Source organism: Panthera tigris, chromosome E2 (genome assembly GCF_018350195.1).
Source record: "Panthera tigris isolate Pti1 chromosome E2, P.tigris_Pti1_mat1.1, whole genome shotgun sequence".
NCBI lineage: Eukaryota > Metazoa > Chordata > Mammalia > Carnivora > Felidae > Panthera > Panthera tigris.
Window position 1 is genome coordinate 47,614,531 of NC_056674.1, and position 22,177 is coordinate 47,636,707.

At 50.0% G+C, this 22,177-nt stretch overlaps 1 protein-coding gene and 2 long non-coding RNA genes across 6 annotated transcripts in view; 2 read left to right on the plus strand and 1 right to left on the minus strand.

Annotated features, from left to right (window-relative positions):
- LOC102969404 overlaps positions 1–7,028 on the plus strand; it is a 45,576-nt gene extending 38,548 nt beyond the window's left edge. For all 3 annotated transcript variants that reach the window (XR_006211682.1, XR_006211683.1, XR_006211685.1), the window contains one exon: positions 6,550–7,028. This is a non-coding gene — a long non-coding RNA (uncharacterized LOC102969404). The remainder of the gene's footprint in view (positions 1–6,549) is intronic.
- CALB2 (calbindin 2) overlaps positions 1–8,831 on the minus strand; it is a 28,744-nt gene extending 19,913 nt beyond the window's left edge. Inside the window, exon 1 of the mRNA XM_007074900.3 lies at positions 8,689–8,831. Coding sequence (XP_007074962.1) covers positions 8,689–8,782 — 94 coding nt within the window. The 5' untranslated portion in view covers positions 8,783–8,831. The remainder of the gene's footprint in view (positions 1–8,688) is intronic.
- The window catches only part of LOC122234010, a 64,322-nt gene continuing 50,820 nt past the window's right edge, over positions 8,676–22,177 (plus strand). The window contains exons 1-2 of one of the 2 annotated variants that reach the window (XR_006211691.1): positions 8,676–8,752; positions 12,756–12,943. This is a non-coding gene — a long non-coding RNA (uncharacterized LOC122234010). Of the gene's footprint in view, positions 8,753–9,048; positions 9,134–12,755; positions 12,944–22,177 lie in introns of those variants that run through there. The other variant, XR_006211690.1, reaches the window with a different exon arrangement.

A 22,177-nucleotide genomic window follows, 5' to 3' on the forward strand; every position in this document is an offset into this window, starting at 1 on the left:
AGAAGAAAAGCATCAAGGTGCAGACCTGTGTGACCCGCCTTTTCCTTGGGGTGTCTCTGAAATTTACAAAGCATACGTGTATTTGTGTTTATTCTTGTTCTAGAAAAGTTTTAAGGTGGTTTAACAACCTTAAGAACCAGACAATCAGCCAGCGCCTAGCCCAGCAGGAGAGCACGGACACTTGTGAATATCAGTTACTCCTCACAGATACAACACTTTTAATCGATCAAAGCACATCTGCTTCTCTCTTTGCTGCAGCAGATCATTTGAAGCCTCACTATGTGTAAGGCCCTGTGTAGGTTACCATGTGGGGGTATGACGATGTACAAGATCTAGCTCCAGTCTTCCAAGCTGTCACAATCCTTTCAGACACACAGGATCACAACAGGGCAGAACAGAATCCTTTTCTTGTGACAAAGAAATTTGAGGCACAGAGAAGGTAAGCAATCTGTTCAGGAACACACAGCAAGGCAGGACCAGAATTGGAGTATCCTAATTCCTGATCTAGGTTTTATTCATTCACTCATTCATTCACTCAACATTTATTGAGCATCCACTTTGTGCCTGCTGTATGCTAGGCACCAGGGATGTAAAAGTGAGGTAGACAAGGTGTGCCGTGATGGGGCTTATGTTCTAACTGGGTGGGGATAAGGGAGGGGCAGATGGACAGCAAGGAGAAGGAATGATGAGGCAACAGAACAGAGATGGACCTGCCAGGGCTGCTTGATAGGGTGGGCAGGGAAGGCCTCTCTGAGAAGCCCCAGCTACTGGGCAGGGAGGACAAAGGGAGGCGTAAAATCAGACATGGAGAGGAGCCAGGATAGTGCCACGGTAGAAACCAGTCCCCTCCCTGGATCCACCTTGCACGGCGTGGGCAGCAGGACTGTCCCAGAGGCTGGCAAGCCCCTCTCACCCTGCTGAATATCCCACCACCACTTCCTCTCTGTGCACCCAGCAAAGGGACAAAAGGTGCTTCAATTCAACAAACATATATTGTCTGAAGTAAACAACGGTTCAACTTTGTGCCCGGTGCTCAGGGAGCTGTAGATAATTCTAGATGTGGGCTCGTTCCCAGGGAGCATTTAATGGTCTAGTGGGGTGAGGCAGCCAAACAAGAATGGCCAGGATCTACCAGCTGAAGGTGGAGGGAGAAGAGCAGAGATGGGATAGGGAGGCAGGGGCTGTGGGCCTGGAAGGAGCATCCTCCATTTTTGGGGGGGAAAGGCCTTTGCTACTTGATCTCCCTCAGAGCCGCCTCCGTCCATCACCCAGGCGGCAGCTACTGTCTGTCTGGCTGGCCAACATCCTTCCAGGGAGGACTCTAGCACTAGACAAATGCATTGCTTTTTCTATGACCCTCTTATCAGGGGTGACCGGCCACCACAAAAATCTCAAAAATCTCATGTGGATGGGCATTGACAAGAATGTGGTTACCATAGCAACTGCTACTCCTCACCTTCCTATCAAACCACTTCCTGTGAATGTTAGGAAGGGGCTGGGTGGGAGTCAGGGACCCTGCCTCTTTCCTTATTGTACTCTTGCTACCATTCTTCACCACCATGCCTCAATTTCCCCAAATTTATTTATTTATTTATTTATTTATTTATTTATTTATTTATTTTTAATGTTTATATCTGAGAGTGAGAGAGAGAGAGAGACAGAGCATGAGCAGAGGAAGGGCAGAGAGAGAGGGAGACACAGAATCTGAAGCAGGCTCCAGGCTCTGAGCTGTCAGCACAGAGCCCGACGTGGGGCTTGAACTCCCAAACTGCGAGATCATGACCTGAGCTGAAGTCGGATGCCTAACCTCAATTTCCCCAAATTTAAAGTGAGACAAAACTGTTTTACAATGAAGCTGATCACAGACACTGGAAAGCCTTGACCAAAGGTTGCTCTGCCCCATGCTGGAAAGAGGCCGACTTGTTTCTCACTGAGACTTGTGTGTACATCCGGAGTTTCTAAGACCTGAACAGGCAAGGGAAATTGGAGTAAGAGGTAACAGCCACCAGCTCTGTGGCTCCGAGCCTCAATTTCTTGATCTCTAAAATTGGTATAACTATGTATGCCCTTTCTACTTTATAGAGCTGTTGTGAGAGCCACACAAGGTAATGTTGTGAGAGCATTCTGGAAAATGTAAAATCTCATACAATTGGAAAGCATCATTTTTATACTCTGACTTCTGAACCAGTCCATGGCTGTAAACTCTTCAGCTCAGAGTTTAGAGCATTGGTTCTCAGCCCAGGAGGTGTATTAGAGTCACCTGGGAAGCTTTTAAAACAACACCATTGCCTGATTCTCCCCTCCCCCCGCCCCCCCCCCCCCCCCCCCCCCCCCCCCCCCCCCCGCCCCAAGCTTCTGATTTAATTGATGGGATGGGGACTTCTTGTGGGCATGTTTTCAAAGCTCTCTCTGTGATCTGAACGTGCAGTCAGGGTTAAGGACTGCTTTAGAGCAGTGAGTCTCAAATGTTAAGGTGTGCAAGAATTGCCTGGGGATCTTATTAAAATGGAGAGTCCAATTTAGTAGGTCTGGAGTATAAGGGCCTGCTGTTCAAATTGTGGTCTCTGGAACAGTAGCATTGGAATTGCCTGGGAGCTTGTTAGAAATGCAGAATCCCAGGCACTATCCAAGACCCACTGAGGCGGAAGCATTGGGAGTGAGGTCCAGACATCTGTGTTTTAACAAGCCCTCCTACACGCTCAAGTTTGAGAACTACTGTCTGTGTCTCTCTGTGATGCACAGGTTAGAGAAATTGAGGACAGGAGTTACGAAGTTTCAGACTCCTCGTTAAGAAAGTGTTCATGAGGCCAAGCCACTTGGTTGTTTGTCTGGGGTTCGAATTTATGGCAAGGCAAACAGCCCTGTACCTCCCAGCCTAAGCACCCTTTGAGACAGTCAAACACCACCCTTTGGGGCTAGAAATTGGCTTCCTGAGATCCTGCCCTGATACTAATATTACTTTTCATGGTGTGAACCATTTACAAAGAGGGTCCTACTCCCCACCCCTGCTGGTTGGTCTTCAGGACTCGGCCAGGTAAGCAGACAGGTAAGGATGCTAGAGAGAGGGAAAGAGATGAGTCACAGCATAGAGCCTGGTGTCCTATTCATCCCAGGGACGACCTCTGTCCAAACCTGCATTTGTCTTGGCTTCTCTCTTTGTCAGTCACCTCAGTGACTTCTAGGGGTGAAAAAACACAGTGCAAACAGCTACTGGATGAATGTTCAGACATGACTTTGAATCTGTTTCTGGGCTGCGCCACTTCTGGAAGAGTGGTTCTGGGGCTGGGCTGGGTCCCCTGAACCTGTGGACATCTGGCAGCCTAACGCTGGGCCGATTCCCAGGCATGGGGGAGGTCAGAAGGATGGGCAGATTGGGCGAGAGAGGAGGGAGGACAGTAGAGAGCCAGGGAGGAGCGGGGGAGGGCCGAAGCCAGAGGCCCCAGATGGGCCTGGCTGGGCAAAGGAGGGCATGGGATGCCGTTGGCCAGGAGAGCCACCAGGGAGAGGCACTGTTTTTGAAGAGCCTCGCGCCTGCTCTAGTAATTCTGGCTCCCCAGGTGTTAGAAGAGATTTCCCGGAGGGGTCTTCTTAGCCTTGGAAACCTCCCTCAGGGGCTCAGCGAGTGCAGCCACTGGAGTCTAAAGGGGAATAAACAGGGTGAGCGGGCAGGGACGTAGGCTCCCTGGGCTGGTGGCTGCCCTGGCGAGGCGGGCTCAAGCGTTTTGTTTGTCAAAACGGGTCTCAGGGCTGCCTCCCTGGGGAGCCCCAGTGCCTCCCTGGCTGGTGCAATCACCCCCCGGAGGCAGGCTGCTGGGCCTGGGGCACACATGGAGGCCACCAGCTCAGGGCCGCCCAGCACGCCGTGAACACTCCATACCAAAGGGCACTGTTAGAAAAGCATTTGGGAGTTGAGGGGTGAAGCAGAGCGGGGGACTGATTCCTAGGGCTTACTCTGGATGGGACAGGAGGCTACTTCCAAAGAACCCCACATCCTGCCATCACAAACCCCAAATCTATGCTCTGCTCTCCCAGATGGACACATGGACCTGACAGAGATTCGCTTGACGGGTAAAAGAAAGCCTCCCTCAGATAACTCTGAACTTGGCTCCCTGCACCAGATGCCTCTGACTTTTTTGTGCCAAGAAGTGGTCGTTTTTATGAGTCCTATAGTCACCTTATGAATAGCACAGTTATAGTGCATTGTAAATGTTGTAGTATTTGTGTAAATAATATATACCGGATATTCTGTAACCCTGTTTGGGAAAAAAAAGTATCTTTTTTCACTGTTCCAGGAGCCTTCATTTAGTATTTCAGTGCGAGTGGCCCAGTCCTCTCTCTCCACCTGGGTGAGGCCCTATGGCTTAGCTCCCTGCAGGTCACAAACTTAGCAGTGACCCACACTCTGGCAGAGCCTGCCTGGGCGCTCGGGTTGGAGGGTGTTCGCGGTGCGTGTGTTTTAGGGATGTTTCTGTCACTCCCATTGGGTGTAGGAGGGCAGAGCAGGGAAGAAAGGGCAGGGCCTCCCTCTCCCTAATTTTCAAAGGTCTGCAGGCCCACACAGATAGGGAACACAGCTTCCTCTCTGCAAGAGGCTTTGAGAACCACCCCGTGTCACCAGGGCCATCTGGAGGCAGACGAATGCCCAGAAGAGTCTGGGAAGATTCCCACAACTGGAGATAAATAACTTTTTACATCTTTACTGTTTGGCAGATGAACACAAGAAACACAAGCTCTTACACAGTTTTCAAACATGACAGAAATTAACTTAGTAAAAGCAAATGCCTTTTAATTTTATCTCAGCCAGTCTGTAGAGAGAACCACTGTTCTCTATTGTCTATGTTATATTCTGTCAAGTATCTTCCAGCAACTTGCCTCATGAATAATGAAAATGGGGTCATACTATAATCATCCAGCTACCATTTAAAAAATCTTTCTTTTTACATGTTTAAAATGTTTATGTGTGTGTGTGTGTGTGTGTGTGTGTGAGAGAGAGAGAGAGAGAGAGAGAGAGAGAAAGAGAGAGAGAGAGAGAGTGGGGGAAGAGCAGAGAGAGAGGGAGACACAGAATCTGAAGCAGGCTCCAGGCTTTGAGTTGTCAGCACACAGCCTGACATGGGGCTCGAACTCACACACCATGAGATCATGATCTGAATCGAAGTTGGACGCCTTACCAACTGAGCCACCCAGGTGCCCCATAAAAAAAATCTTAATAGTACATCTTGGACATTTTCCCACAGCAGTACAAAAGACCCACCTCACTCTGCTTGGTTGTATAATATTCTGCTCTAAAGACTGGCGTGATTCATTTTTCTCCTCACTAATGAAGCACATTCCCCCTCAAATTTTCAGTATTCCAAAGAACTCAGTAAGAGACTCCTTCTCATACCACTTTTTGCATAGGTACAAGTGTACCTATGTCAGATAGATTCCTAGGGTGAGTGGGATTCTCTACTTGGATCTGGGATGTCTGCTGGCCTCTGGGAGAGAATCCATCTTATCCCTATGATTTCAGTTGCTTCTGAAAGCTAAGGTGTTTCCCTTTAGGGCCACGACTTGGTTCTCCATGGAAATTCCCACTAGCAGAACAGGAGGCTGGTGGCCTGTCTGATCAGAACCACTCAGCTGCTTGGATCTTGCAGAGTGAGGATATTCCTGACAAAGAAGTGAGCAGGTAACAACAGGGCAGTGGACTCAGATATACAGGGCCATGGAAGGGTCACTCAGAGCGTGGAAGTGGCACGTGGGCCATACGGTGTGCCTGGCTACTGTCTTTCCTACCTCTGCCTTTGAGAGATGACATCTGAATCTCCCCCAAATGCGTGAACTTGGGTGACTGAGGAGGAAGGGTTCAGGGATGGTACAGGATTCCTGGCCCCCGCCCCCAACTTTGCTGTGTGATCTTGTACAAAGAACTTTGACTCTCTGAGTCCCAATTTCTCTCTCTCTCCAAACACCCACTCCTTCCTTCCTCCACCATGAGACTGATGATGATTTTGAAAAGACTCTAACTCTTAGGGCAAAGTCACCAGGATGACTCTTTCTCCTGGTTAGGAATAGGCTGAATTAGAGTCAGAGCCCCCCACATCATCTCCACTCTCTTTGGCATTCAGCTTCTCCTAGATCTCCTTGTCTTTGTTTCCTAGGGGGTCCAGGAGGAGTGGGGCGGTGGCTCCCTGCCCCTGGTGGCTGTGCCTAACTGGGCTCCAGGGACCTGTGAGCTGCAAAAGAGAGGCCTGCCAGAGCTCTTTAAGTTTGTGAGTGGCAGGGGACTCTGTATCAGGAAGAAACCCCCAGATGAAAATAGAAGCCAGACTTAGCAAGCGGGGTGCTGGTGGGGGAGCAGATAGTGCAGGGAGCTACTGGGGCCTCCCCAGTAGCCTTTCGGTATGCGGGACAGGTAGGGTAAGGAAGGTATGGAGCAAGGCAGCCCACAGCCTAATAATTCTGGGTTCTTTAGTAGAATGCTAACTTGACCGTATCCTCATTTTTCTAAAGCACCTCTGAGCCATCTCTGGCATTTTAAGCCCTTTTGTCTTCTTTCTCTGTTAGGTCTGCAGCCCTTTCTTGGGAATTCCCTGAGGCCATGACCAGAGAGGGCAACGGGGTGTCTGGTGGACAAGGAACCAAGAAGCAAGCATTTAGCTCCCCTTTCATTTCGGAGGAGACAGCCAGAGGCACAATGGCTTTGGGGGCCTTTCAAGACTATTGTGTCCAGTGCTACCTTAGCTATGCTCCAGCCCAGACAAGGACCCATTTCTGAGATTAAAGGAACTGTCCATCACCTCCAAGCCTGCGGATTGTGGAGGCTCTTCTGTGGGCAAATGAGAGGGCAACTTGTACCTATCATCATGGAAAAAACCCTCTTCCAACCCAAACGCATGTCCAAAAAGTAGGGCATAAACACTGGCCAGGAACCAGCCCCACTACTACCTTGCTATACAACCTCAGAGAATTCACGCCTTGTGTCTGGTTCCTTGTCCGCACAAGGAGAACCGCGACCTGCCCAGCAGCCTCACAGTGTGGGACTCAAGAAGGTGTGATTGTATATTGAACAGTACGAGGTCTCAGATAAATGTAAGGAGTCGCCTGATTATTGGGAGTGCTATTGGCTGTCCCCCCGAGCATAGGGGGGAAGTAGATCTATGGAGTCCTCTGTTTATTATAGCTGACTCATCTGGCAGGAGGCCGGTGGTGTAACCTTGGCCACTTGGTAACTTTCCTTGAATCCTGAAAGTCTCTGGTGCAGATAAACTGGCAGAAGGATCCTTAGGGAAGGTGCACGTCATCTGGAATATTAAGAGGCTGCACCTTACAGCCCTTTTCACCAAGGGAGTTTTATGGCACAAGCTGGAGATTGGAAGTACAACCCCTCCTTAGCCCCATTTTACAGATGTAACAGTCTACCCACCTCCTTCAGTAATTCACAGGCAGATCACTGTCCTAGCCCAGGTATTGCTCACCCAGTCCTTTGCTTGGCTCCAAGAAAACAAAACTTTACTAATGAGCATCCCTGGACATTAACCTTTGCCTCTCCAAGCGCTCTGGGCGGAGGGCCTCTGTTTTGTCATTTTCATGCTCTAGGGAGGTGAGGAAAGGAGGAGGGAAGAATTAAGTGAACCAGGGACTGATCCTCTCTCTGGTTCCCATCCCCCTCACTGTCAATCCCAGGATAAACACCCTGAGCCACCACCCTGCCAATGGTCTGAGATGCCAGAACATTTTGGATGCCAACCCCAGCCGGGAATTCAGAGAAGGGAATCAGATCACTTAATTTTTTTTGGAGTGGTGGAGAAAACATTTCTAGTGATATCAGAAGCTCCTGAAGGGGGGCCTCACTTTATGCCGGAGTCAGACCATTCATAGACTCTTAGAATGCCAGCGCTGAGAGCCACCTCCAAAGGTCATTCAGTCCAGCCCTCGATTTCTGGGTAAGTCGATATCTCAGTTGCATTTAAGATTGTGCCTCCCCCACCCAGAGATGGTGTCACCCAAAGCACCCAGGATTATCACCATGAGGGAATGTCAGGTTTGTACCTCACCCCTGCCCCCACCACACCTACTGCTGCTGTGTACGGGACTCGTCTGCCCAGGGAGGATGGGAAATGGGCAAAGGAAGCCCAAGGGGTGTTCAGGGCCCCGATGTCACTCTCCACTCCCGCTCCCAGCCAATCACTCTGGGGAGGCCAGGGGTTTCCCTTCGGTATCCCCCAGCTCGCCTCAGCCTCCAGGACAGTGACGGGGGTCGGGGGGGAGGTGGGGGGTAACCTAGTATTAAACAAAAGGGGAACCTCAAGAAAGAAACGAGTGGGCTTTTGAGACCTGTGGCTGCAGCAGCTGAAGGCAGGCCATTACCTTGAAGAGAAAGGCGGGGAAGTTAAGATGGCAGGGGGAATCATGGGGAGCCTTGCTGGCCCAGGCCTCCTCCCTGGGAAAGCTCCAACTTGCCCAGAATGAGGCTGCAGAAGCTGGTGGGCTCTCTGCCGTCTGTGTCAGGGAAGAAAAGTTGCTGACAGTTGTCACCAGAGCAGCCAGGTGTTTCCCAAACTCCAGACCCCGACCTCAAAAGGTTTTGCTACCCAAACACCCCCAGGGACCAACGTACACCTGCCCGCATCAGCAAAGTCCCCTTCCCCTCCACCGCAGGCTCCCTGGGGGCCAATGGGCACAGAAGTTGAGAGATCTACTGACCGTCTGCGTCAAAGTGCTTCCAGATTTCCAGGAACTGGGACGCCGTCAGCTCGGCCAGGTGCAGGTAAGGGGGCTGCTGCTGCGGGCTAGCCATGGCGAGCGGCTCGGAGACCTCAGGCGCACAGCGCTGTCCCTGCGCCCGGCTCCGCTCCCGCACTCGGCCAGGTCCTGCGCGCCACGCTGCCTTTATATACAGTCCGGAGGCTGCGCCCGCGCCCGGCCGCCAGCAGGGGGCGCGCGCGCTCAGAGAATCAGCCCGGGTCTCGGCGGGCGGCGGCCGCGCAGCGGTTCGGCCAGTGGGCGCGCGGCGCGGGGAGCGCCGGGGACGCGCACGTGGGCGCTAAGACCGCTCGCCGCCAGGCCAGGGAAGCAGGGGCCCTTCGGTGCAAAGAGCGGGGAGAGGCTGCTCTTGCCTCTCTCTGACCTTCTTCAGCACAGCTACCAGGTATTGTTACTAGCAGTAGCAATAGTAATAAGGGTAGTAGCCGCAGCACCACTAATAGTAATAATAATGTAAGCTTGACAAATAGCATCTGCACTTCACGGTTCACTGGGTGTCTCTCATGCCTGCTCCCGTCTGACCCTTACACAACAGGAAGAACAGGGACTAATTTTCCGAGGAGGGGACTTGAGACTTCAAATGACTACATGATTTGTACAGCAAAGAGGGGCCCGAGCTAGAATTTGAACCCAGCTCTTTCCCCACACTCTCATGGTCCCTAAATGGGGCCCATATTGGGGAGAAGCCAAGGATTCTCAAGGCTCTGGAGGTGGGGGGAGCGGCTGGAATCAGGGACACCCAGGGAAGATCCAGATGGAGTGGAGGAGGGGCTTCCACTGTCCCCCTGGGGTCTTGGTTGTTGCCCTCCCCAAGTCCCTCTGTGCCCTGGTTACCTGCCTCCCCCTGGACAGGCTCTGGGGGCTTTTAGACAGTTCTTCAAGGAGTGGCAGAACTACCTCCTGGTGCGGGGTCTTAACCGCACCCACCTAAGGACATGATGGGAATTTGCCTAGGCCAGTGGGCAGAGACATTGCTGACCTAGGAATGTTCTGTGCTGGTCTCAGAGAAAACAGAAGCAGCTGCTGAGGGCAGAGTCCTGAGAACGGCAGACAGGACTCCCCAAGCTGGGCACTAGGCTCCCTCCCCACTCTCTCCAGTAGCCTGAGCTCCTGAGCCCCCAGGCCTGTGCACCCATTACCCCTGGAGCAGCTGCTAGTCCCTCCTTTCTCCCCTCTCCTGCTGAGCGACTGAGAAATGGATTGATGCTCATTAACACGTACTAATGAGTGTTAGCTGAACTGCCTTCCAAAGGGAGAGCGAAAGAGAAGGAGGTAAGTGAGAATCAAAAGGAGGTCGCTGGGGCAGAGGAGCCAGGAGGAGACAGAGGGGGAAGGTTGTCCCTTGGAGGGAGGGACAAGCCTAGAGCGAGACTGAAGGAGAAATACAGAGTGAAGGTCCCCACACCACTTGATTTCGCTCAGAGCAAATGTGTTCAGAGTTTCTTGCAGGAACAGACTGGGGGAGAGGAATCAGAAAAAGCCAGCTTTTGAGGACTGTATGCATTCCCCTCGCCTTTGTGCCAGAGGAGAGTCCTGAGCTGAGAAGTTCACCAAAGCCCGTGGGTCTCTTTTGTATTGCCCCCGGGGGGGCAGGATTGTTCATTGGTTAGGAGCAGACACTCTAGAATCTGGGTGCCCAGGGTTTGAATCCTAGAATAAGCTGTGTGACCTTGGGCAAATTATGTAACCTATCTGTGTCTCAAATTTTCTCTTCTGCAAAATGGGAATGTGAGTATTTACTTCTTAGAATTGCTCTGAGATTTAAATGACTTGATGTTCCCACTGCCCTTCATGGAGCCAGAGATCAGCTGTGATTAGCTTGGCAAGATATTCTTTGGCCAGCATCCATCTTCTGGAGTGGTGAACGGCTCCTGAAGGGGCCAACCCCAGAGGGAGGCCAAGGGGAAGGCTAAGCAGGAGCTCTTCACTGTGCTGTACAGCCCCACAGGGGCCAGGCTCAGCCCCTTCCAGCTTTGATGCTGTCCCTTGGGCTCCTCTGTCTCACCTCCTGCTCCTCCCCTTTCCCAGATGTGTGGGGTCAGAGAACTCATCCCTGGTACCTCCTTGTTGCTTTGGTTTTCCTGGTGAGGAAGAGAGAGTGGATCTCCTGCTTTGTACTTTTCAGAGCTGCTGAGATGGGGATTGGGTATGAGGGGGGTACTTTGGCTTGATGGGGGAGGTCCTGGGTATGACTGTAGTGTGGCCCCGGTGACCTCCAGCTCTGCATTGGGACAGCCTGCATCATTCATTTTAGATGCATGGTTAGAGTCTTTCTGAGAGGCCCATTCCTGGGCCATCTCAGACAGAGAGGGCTGTAAAACCCAAGCAAGTCCTTTTGTCCTTTGTCCCCAGCCAAGTACTGCAGGAGCAGTGATGTTTAGGACTTATAAGCTCTGCTCTGGGGTCAGAAAGCTGTGGGGTCAAACCCACTTTGAGGGCCTTGAGCAGGCCATTTAACCTCTTTGAACCTTAGGAAAAATAGAGGTAATAAAAGTGATACTGGCCACGCAAAGTCAGTGTAAAGACCAAAAATAACGTAGTCAAGGCATTAGCTAGCAAGAATCCTGGTGGTGGTATGTGCTTAATTAGAAGGTAGTTATTACATTAACATAGGGTGTCGGGAGGAATTTTTCTTGTTGTTCTGAAAAGGGGCTAAGTACCCCACTTGTAAAGTTACCCCACAGAATCCAGGCACCTCCTGTCTGCTGGACTCGCTAAGCCTGTCCTTCACTTCCACCCAAGGCCATGGGCTATTCGAAGACAAGGCTGTGGGATGGGGGGGGCTTGTGGGCGGAGCCTTAGCCTTTGGGCAGTGCAGCATTTGTGGCTCCTCTGGGGCCAAGTGTTTTGGGGGGTCTTCAGAAGACCTCTCCAGGTCATGGGGGGACATCTGCAGTAAGAGGATGCTGGCATGCCCAGCTGGTCCCGGAGTAGAATTCTGGAGCCTGGGACCCATGTGAAGGCAGAAGCGGTGCCGTTTTTGACTCAGGGTTGCCTGAAGGCCCGCGCTGTCCTGTCCTGTGCCTGGAAGGATTGCACCCCATTCCTGTTTTGTGCAGCCTTTGGAGGGTGCTGTGCCTCCTGAGAAAGGTGCATGGAGTTTAAGGAAGGAGCGGAAGCCAGATACCTGCCGGTTAGTCCTTGGTGTTGAAGGAAGTCAGGGCGGAGCTGAAGGCCGCTCTAGGAAAAGCTTCTTTCTACTGTGCTAGACCCTCTGACTCCCCAGACACCAGCAGCAGTAGCTGTTCCAGCACACGGGGACCAGATGGGTGAGGAGAGTTCCTCCCCAACTTCTCCGGGCAAGGGGATGTTTCAGAGCACCCCCTCCTCGCCACATCATGCTTAGCCCAGGTGGAGCCAGAGCCCTCATCCAGTCTGCATTGGGGCAGATGGGAAGCTCTGAATCGGAGAAGACTGGAGTTTTAGGCTAGACTGGACCACGTTTATGTAACTGAACTTGAGCAGAAAACCATGAACTCAGAACAGGAAATCGCTGAGGGATGGGGAAGAGAGATTCGAGGAGCGTGTTTGAAAGCAGTGATGATGCTTATATCTCAATGAATTGAGACTCTTGTAATTCATTTTAGATGTCTGAGGTTTTGCTACTTTAGATGCTTTTATAGAGGGTTTTGGTATGTCTTGTTTGGTTTGGGCCTTGCAACTAGCCTAGCAGATGTGCAGTGCGAGAATTAGGCCCATTTTAAAGGTAAGGAAACCAAAGCTCGGAGAGATTAACACCCAACCGAGACCCAGCCAGGGTGGGACCCTGAAAAGCTCTGGCTCTTTCAGTTTCCTGTTTCCAGGGCATATGGAGTCCTTGGGGACCAGGTGCCAAGCCCCTGGCTGGTGTGTGCAATGTGCTTCCTAGACCCTGGCCACAGGGCGCCTCCCTGCAGCAAGGAGTGATGCCATGTCCGCTGTTTCCAGGATGCCCATGGGTTCAAGGTGATGGCTGGCTCCTCCCTTCTCCAGAAGGGGAAAATCTGGTAACATTCTCCTTTTTGCAGCCCCAGCCCACCAGCTGTGCCCCGAGTACTGCAACCTAATGCCAAGGATTGGCAAGAAGACCTGCCCGACTTGCCCTCTGCTCAGACCCCAGAATCACTTTCCGAAGGGAGAGAGGCCTGCTGACTGAGAGGTGCTGAGATGCTGGGGAACAGATGACAGACTCGCAGCCAGCACCCACTGGGCCCAGGTAATTGGCTGAGCTCCTCAGAGCACCTGGTGTTAGTTTGGAGCACATCAAAGAGAAAACCACAAGCCCGATATGGTTCCTCCCTCTGCCTAGAAATATTTCTTCCAGATATTGCTTCTTTGGTCTTTATAATGGTTAGGCCTGGCTACCGGGGTGCTGGAAAGCTGGCCTTGCTTCCCAGAAAGGAGGATAAAAGGGATGCAGGAGCCCATCAGTTTCCATGGAAACGGATCAGGTGGAGGAGAATAGAGTCCGGAGGAACCCAGAGGTGGGAGCAGGACTTTTGAGTAAATTCGGTCTGAAGCCTGAGATTCTATGGATAAAACATTTCCCTCCGACGAGGGGGTTTGGGTCACCGTAATGGCAACAGGATGTGGAATAAAAAGAGCTGGAGGCTGTTGAGGGACACCGTCCCCCAACTGGCAGGGTATGGGGGACGAGACCTCCGGCTCCAGAATCCCATAGGTCCCTTCCAGCTTTTTTTTTTTTTTTTTTTTTTTGGTTCTGCTGCTAATCCACGGTTTTGCCAGGTGATGGCTGTGTGATCCTGGGCCAGGTGTCTACCCTCTCTGAGCTTTCATTTTCTCACTGGTAAAATGAGGATAATTCTGGTAAATTACTTGTATGGCTTTTGTGAGTGTTAAACATAGTAACACATGTAAAGGGTGATGTAAGGCCTGGGACATGATAAGCGCTCAAATGTTGTTATAGATGAGCAAGTAGAAGGCAATTGGTAAATCTAATCCAATGAGTGTAGCAATCCCCCTGACCAAAGTGATTGGTTCAGGGATAGGCAACGAGAGATTGTATCTCAGAATGTGAAGGAGCTACAGAAAGGATACCCTCTCCACTTGCAGATGTTTTGGTGCGAAGCAGTGAGGTCTGGAATTGCTGCAGCCATCTTGACACCATGAGTGAAGAATCTAGAGTGGCCTAAGATGGGGAAGGGCATAGAGTGGAGATTGAGGATGAAGCCCATATTGCAAAAGGCAGGGCAAAAAGACTGTTAGAAATTGGGTTGATGTGATGTTGGGGTCTGGGAACGAACGGTCGAGGAAGAATTCTTGAGACCTTTTCAGTGCGAAAAAGGTGGTTTTATTAAAGCATGGCGACAGGACCTATGTGCAGAAAGTTGCACTGGGATTGTGAGGAGTGACTGATTATGTATATTTTAGTTAGTGGGGTTTAGGAGTAGCATGAGTCTCTAAGGAATTTGGAGCAAGGCTTCCAGGATCTTAAGGGGCTAGCTGCTGTTAAGATAAGGTTAATGGGGGGCGCCTGGGTGGCTCAGTCGGTTGGGCGTCCGACTTTGGCTCAGGTCATGATCTTGCGGTCCATGAGTTCGAGCCCCGCGTCGGGCTCTGTGCTGACAGCTCAGAGCCTGGAGCCTGTTTCAGATTCTGTGTCTCCCTCTCTCTCTGCCCCTCCCCTGTTCACGCTCTGTCTCTCTCTGTCTCAAAAATAAATAAACGTTAAAAAAAAAATTTAAGATAAGGTTAATGAGACCCTTCAGATGTATACCAGTGGGCCATACGTTTGAAGGATGATTGCTAACATACATCGTGGGGGTGATAGACATAAAGGAAATTTCCAAAGGGGTTTTTAAAGAAGACTTACAGGATCCTGGAGGTCTGGATAATGTCAAGCTACAGTTGCTTTTTGCCTCCAGCAAAGTATTCGCATTTAGGTAGTTGAGTTCCTGGAGGAAGGTCACTCTGCCTGCCTCAAGTGTTTGTCACTGGGTTGCAAGTTGTAAGGAGATTTCATTTTTTTTTTTTTTTTTAACACTTCTTTTGCCTTTGTTCTTCACATCAGGGTCCCATGTGACATCATTTGAACTGTTGGATCAGGCTGAGTCTGAAGTACTGTTAGACTCCCTCAGTTGTATGAATCGATATACCCCCATTAATGTTTAAGCCCATTTGTGTTGAATTTTGAATTTTGTTTCATTTGCAACCAAAAAGTTCTAACTCCTAATCCAAGAAGAGGGCAATTGTTCTAATGGAAGCTGAGCTTGGGGAAACTTTAAGAACAGAGGCTTCTCTCTTTCTTGTTTTCTTAGGGCCACTCTCTCATAGATTTTGTCTCCATTTGGACAGTTTCTTCTCTTCCACACCAAGCATCTTCCCAACCTTGCCTCCTCCTCGCCTATCGTAGCCACCCAAGCGTCAATTTGTCCTCAGGAGTCATAGCTACCATTTCTCCTGATAGCCTCTCTGTTTCCCTATACCAAATTCCCAAGAGAAGAATGTGATTGGTCTAGCCCATCTTTTTCTGTTGGCCTGTTCAGATCATAGGGTGCTGTCCCATCGTCCAGCTGGGGGCAGGAAGTGGCGACAGGACAGGGAGGGGGATTTTTCTCTTAGAGGTGGGGGCATGGTGGCATTAATTGGGTGCTCAAGGTGGAAAACTCAAACAGGCAGTGGGACATGTTTGCTGTAAAACTGAGTAAAAAACACTCTGACCAATGAATCCACACGTAAAACACAGAGTGGGATGCGTGAGGAGTGTCATCTAGAACAGGGGTTGACAATGTTTTTGTTTTTGTTTTGTAAACTTTTTTTTTAAGGCCATTAGTAAATTCTGGGCGGCTTTGCAGGCCAGAGGGTCTCTGTCTCAACTGCTCAACTCTGCCACTATGGCACAAAAGCAGCTACAGACAATATGCAAACAAATGAACATGACTCTGTTTCAATAAAACTTTATTTATGTTATTTTTAATTTTTTTTTTTTATTATGAAATTTGTTGTCAAATTGGTTTCCATACAACACCCACTGCTCATCCCAACAGGTGCCCTCCTCAATACCCATCACCCACCTTCCCCTCCCTCCCACCCCCCATCAACCCTCAGTTTGTTCTCAGTTTTTAGGAGTCTCTTATGTTTTGGCTCCCTCCTGCTCTAACCATTTTTTTCCTTCCCCTCCCCCATGGTCTTCTGTTAAGTTTCTCAGGATCCACATAGGAGTGAAAACATATCGAATCTGTCCTTCTCTGTATGACTTATTTCACTTAGCATAACACTGTCCAGTTCCATCCATGTTGCTACAAAAGACCTTATTTCATTCTTTCTCATTGCCACGTAGTATTCCATTGCATATATAAACCACAATTTCTTTATCCATTTGTCAGTTGATGGACATTTAGGCTCTTTCCATAATTTGGCTATTGTTGAGAGTGCTGCTATAAACATTGGGGTCCAAGTGCCCCTATGCATCAGTACTCCTGTATCCCTTGGATAAATTCCTAGCAGTGCTACTGCTGGATCATAGGGTAGGTCTATTTTTAATTTTTTGAGGAACCTCCACACTGTTTTCCAGAGTGGCTGCACCAGTTTGCATTCCCATCAACAGTGCAAGAGGGTTCCCGTTTCTCCACATCCTCTCCAGCATCTATAGTCTCCTGATTTGTTCATTTTGGCCACTCTGACTGGCGTGAGGTGATATCTGAGTGTGGTTTTGATTTGTATTTCCCTGATGAGGAGCGACGTTGAGCATCTTTTCATGTGCCTGTTGGCCCTCCGGATGTCTTCTTTAGAGAAGTGTCTATTCATGTTTTCTGCCCATTTCTTCACTGGGTTATTTGTTTTTCCGGTGTGGAGTTTGGTGAGCTCTTTATAGATTTTGGATAGTAGCCCTTTGTCTGCTATGTCATTTGCAAATATCTTTTCCCATTCCGTGGGTTGCCTTTTAGTTTTGTTGATTGTTTCCTTTGCTGTGCAGAAGCTTTTTATCTTCATAAGGTCCCAGTAGTTCATTTTTGCTTTTAATTCCCTTGTCTTTGGGGATGTGTCAAGTAAGAAATTGCTGCGGCTGAGGTCAGAGAGGTTTTTCTCTGCTTTCTCCTCTAGGGTTTTGATGGTTTCCTGTCTCACATTCAGGTCCTTTATCCATTTTGAGTTTGTTTTTGTGAATGGTGTAAGAAAGGGGTCTAGTTTCATCCTTCTGCATGTTGCTGTCCAGTTCTCCCAGCACCATTTGTTAAAGAGACTGTCTTTTTTCCATTGGATATTCTTTCCTGGTTTGTCAAAGATTAGTTGGTCATACTTTTGTGGGGTCTAGTTCTGGGGTTTCTATTCTATTCCATTGGTCGATGTGTCTGTTTTTGTGCTATAAAACTTTATTTACAAAAACATGTGGTGAGCTGGATTTGGCCTATGGGACATAGTTTACTGACCCCTGATCTAGTAGAATGAGTTCTAGGCTCTCTCTGACCTCTCCAAGCTTCAGTTTTGCTTTCTATGAACTAGAGACTGTAATAGAACCCATGTAGAAGGACTGCTGTAACATGTCGGTAAAATAATGTATGTAAATTACTCAGTACAGTGGCTGGCACAGAGTGGTAGATATTGGCTGCTTTTCTTCTCTTTATCATTGGGTGGGATCTCAGAATAACTGGATTCTGGATCCACCAATTTGCTTTGTGAATCTAGAAGCGTCCCTTCATATTCTCTGAGCTGAGCTAGGAGCTGGTAGTCCCTCTTTTCAGAAGGTGGGACAGGATTCCCAAAGGGATGATTGGAGGAACTAGAGAAAGGCAATACTCTGGCTAGGAGGGCAAAGGGAAGGATAGCTGCAGATAAATCCAAATCTGGATGCCCTGTGGCCTCCGTGTGAGGCTGCCTTGGCCTCTGCTCAGGGACCTGGCAGGGAGCCCTGGGCTCAATTTGCAAACAAACCTACTCCGTTTCCTGCCAGCATGGGACTTCCTGGTGGCCAGGAATTTGGAACCTTTCACCAAGGCTGGGAAAAGGGTCCCTGAAGGAGGAGTGTCCTACTTCCAGGATTTCCCAGGAGGCGGCAGAAATGTCAGAATGAAATACTCAAAGATAAGGGCTGCATTCCTTTTATTAATGGATTCATTTAAAATTTAATTTGTTCATGCCATCAAAAAAAAAAAAAAAAAAAGATTGACTAACCATCTACTTTGTGCCAGGCACTGTACTAGGCCCTGGGGATTCAATGGTTAGCAAAACATAAACAGTTCCTTTCCTCAGGAGTTTAAAGTCAAGGTAGGGAGGCAGACATTGATCAAACCACACAGTTGAACACAGAAGTGCAAAGTGAGTGTGTAACAAAAGTCCTGTAAATACCTGACATTTATGGGAAATCCATCCTGAGAGTGAATTAGGTGAAGGGAGGTAGTGAGCACGCCTGACAGTTAAATCCCACCACGCAAAGGCTAGAGGGGTTCTGTGGTGGAGAAACTGTAAGAAGGTCAGCGGGACTGGAGCATAAAGTGGGTGGAGTGTATGGTGGGGTGACCCTGGAGAGGTAGGCATCGGCCAGGGTCTGTCTCCCAAAGTGAGGGGCACCTCCCTTCCGCCAAGGGCAATCCCCTAGAGAAGGATACAGGTGTGACAAGTGAGTGGCCGACACCTGCAGCAGCTGCAAGGTGGGAACCCTGGCCAGGGAGGGGGGTGGGGGGCACCCAAGAGTAGCTGCTGCACCCCAGATATGACCAGGTGCAACTGTGCAGTCCAGACAGGCAGAGACAAGGCCAGCCCTTCTGGACCAGTGGCCAGCGGGGAGGACTCAGTGTTTCTCCAAGTGACCTCCACCTTCCACCAGTAGTTACACTCACACTCAGGTACTGTTCTGGACAAAAGAAACCAAATCTTCCCAAACTGCCCTTCTTAAGTGAAACCGCATGGTGGTGCCATAAATGGGCAATTTTAAATTGTGTTCCCCCATTCCTGTCCCTGCCTGCTAGCAGGGTGGGAGGATGATTGCATTGGTTATGGGAAGCAAAGAAACTGCATATTCCTTGTGCATCTCTCTGAGTGCTCTGTGACCCTGATACACTCATTTCTTTGTCACCCCTGCTGGAATGGAAGCAGGGATCCGTCTCTTTTGTTCAGATTTTCCCAGCTTTCATATGGACTCAGTCATTGTTGAATGAATGAATAAATGAATGAATGGCAGCAGAGTGGAAGAGGATGTTTCTGTGTATAGAATCAGGACCCTCCGGAGGCTCTAAAAATGACTCCAGGCACTGACCTGGCCAGCTCATCTCCTGGCAATCAGGTATCAGGCAGTGGGCCCATTTGGGTGGCTCTCGGGAGGGCAGCTGCTCGCCCTGTTGGGGGCTGCGGTACCGGCTGGTGGGGAGGAGCTGCCTGGCTCTCAGCCTCTCCCCTCATTCACTAATCCCCAGGCCTGGCTCTTGGCTCTTTCCCTGCCCTGCCTTCCTGATCACATCACTGGGAATCCCCTCAGAGGCAGGCCACAGGATGGGGCTTGAGGGGGAACAGGTCTAAGCTGGAAGAGGCCACAGTGGGGCACTTCCTAGAGTCTTCAACTCTGGCTGTTATTGCTGATGGTCTGATACGGAGCCAGAAGCTCAGGCCAAGCCCAGCCCAGCCAGTGCTGGAGGGTGACAAAGGAGGAGGTCCAGAAGGAAGAGAGGAAGACAGGGAGAAGGGTAGAAAAGGGAAGGGGATGCGGTTTTCCAGGAGTTGCAGAGCCAGTTAGTAAAGCCTGGGCCTCCAGGGTCACCCACTTATAGTAGATGCCAGTGGTGCCCTGCCAAGGTCCTTCTAACAATGGGACAACAGCCCCCAGCTGCTTTGAGTGTTGACCGCTAGAGCTCTAAGTTGCACCATTCTCTGGAAAATTGCTACTTGGTCCAGAGATGCTCCCCACAGCCCCACGTAGGACAACCCATAGCCAATGACTGACAGATACAGGGCATCATGGCCTGGCCCCTTGCTTCAAGATGCGAGAACCCCTGGTACCATTCATGCTCCAGAACTCCCTGTGGGATGAGGCTGAGGCCAGACTTCAGCTGAACCGGCACCTTCTTCCTCTGCCCCATTCATCTCCCCTGATCCTTCCAGATTTCTCCTTGGCCTGCTCCCTCAATAACTCACTTGCACAAGAATCCTTGTCTCAGGCTCTGCTTTCAGATCAGTCATAAGACATAGTGTCAGACTAAAATCTCTCTTGCCACTTGCCGGGAAGCCCAGCCCTGCAGTCTAGGACCCCAGGTTCTGATGTTATTTAGAAACGTGTGCTTTCACATGAGGACAGGGTGGCTTCCGGTATCTCCACATGGTGGTGGTTCTAACACAGCGCTGTAAGCACCACCACTTATCAGCTGTTTGAACTTGGACCTAGACTGTGGCTTCTTAGAGTTTCTATTTCTGCACCTGAGGAATTGGGATCATAATACAGTCTTGCAGGGGGGCTGCAAGATAGGGAGAGCCAGGGGAGCCAGTGACAATGAACCTGGCTTGGAGTCACACAGACCTGCCCAGCTGTGTGACCTTGGATGTGTTGTTAACTTTTCTAGTCTCTGTTTTCTCATCCATCAGATTAGGATAATACTAGTACTGAAGGCATGAGTTCCTGAGGGCACTATTACATACATGTAGAGCAGTTAATACAAAGCAGGGCCCCTGAGTAAACCTAGCTGTAGAAAGTTTATATGGTACCTGCATAGACTAAGTACTCAATAGGAAGTGAGTGTTGTTTTCGTTAATGAGTATATGTCTAAATTAGTTGGTAATAATAATAATAAATAGCTTTGGTAATTTGGGAGGAGTGCTTAAAATGTGGCCCAGAAGTGTGGCAGACGGGACCCTTGGGACCCGATGCATGGGGTGTGGGCCGAGGAGGGGTAGGCAGATGGAACCCATCCTGGCTCACTTCTCAGTCAACCAGCATGAACCCCGAGGCCACTGTTCTACAGCAGCCTGCTGCCAGTGGCTTGCCTGCGTGCCAGCCCATTTGTCACCCTGTCATCTCCTCCACACTTGAGAGCAAATCCCCAGGGATCATGAGCAAAGCACGCAGAACAAAGAGCTGCTTTTTTTCTCTAGGGCTAGAGGGGAAGTAAGGATGGTGAACAGCAGAGAGTGACCAAGGGCTTGTCCTTGGTTTGATGCGAAAGGTGCAAGTTCCGCCCCTCATGAGGGGCAGGGGTCAGTGAAGTGTGGCTCTCGGGCGCATCCAGCCACCTCCTGTGTCTGCATGGCCTGCAAACTAAGGATGGCCTCTCCATTTGTAAATGGTTGGGAACAGTGAGGAGAAAAATAATTTTTTTTTTTTAATTTTTTTTTTCAACGTTTTTTATTTATTTTTGGGACAGAGAGAGACAGAGCATGAACGGGGGAGGGGCAGAGAGAGAGGGAGACACAGAATCGGAAACAGGCTCCAGGCTCCGAGCCATCAGCCCAGAGCCCGATGCGGGGCTCGAACTCACGGACCGCGAGATCGTGACCTGGCTGAAGTCGGACGCTTAACCGACTGCGCCACCCAGGCGCCCCGAGAAAAATCATATTTTAATGACAATTAAATAAAATGCACATTTCATTGTCCACAGTAGTTTTACAGAGACACAGCCTCGCTGTCTATGGCTGTTTTCATGCTACAACGGCAGAATCGAGTGATTCCAACAGAGACTCTATGGCCTGCAAAGCTGAAAATGTTTGCTCTCTGGCCCTTTCCAGAAAAAGTTTGCCACCCCCTGACTTAGAGCATCAGGCTGACCAGGAAAGGTCCAAAAGTAAGAAAAGCAGAAAGCAAGTTGATTCTCCCTGCTGACATTTGTTTTTCCTTTGCTATTTCATCTTCCTTCAGTAACATTTCCCTTCCTGTGCTTGGTACTTTCTTAACGCCTGGCTAATGCAGAGGGAAGAATCTGATTAATAACTCACACTAAGGTGTTGGTGACTTAATGTATTGCACCTTCTTTCTCCCAGGAGATTGGATTAAAGGAATGAATCTTGAGTGGTGGAATTTTAGGAACCGTGGACCGTGTATGTGTGTATGTGTGTGCGTAAGTTCATGAGAGAGACAGAGAGGGACAGAGAGAGAGACTTGTAATCACCAAGGGTGGAAACTGCAGAGTCCTGGCCCAAAGGAAATGAACAAATAGATTCTTTGGGAACGAACTACCTGGGAATGAGCAGAATGAGCTCACCTTAGTGGCTCCTGGAACCTCGGAGGACAGCTGAGAGAAGGTGCTGCCTCTTCTGATGTGAGCTCTAAACCTGGCTCCTTTGATGGCTAGAGGAGCCGGGGGGACATGGAACCTGTGACCAAGTCAGGACACTGAGGATATCACCCGTCACCCCCAAGGCTCTGCCCAGCAATTCAACCCTCCATGGCTTGGCCAAAGGACAGGTGATAGCTGGCTCTCTGCCTTTGTTGGCCTTGACACTTGCTCTGTGGGCCTTTGGTGTGCCTTTGTCCTTCTTTTCTCCTTGCTGCCTGGATCTGAAGGTCAGTTAC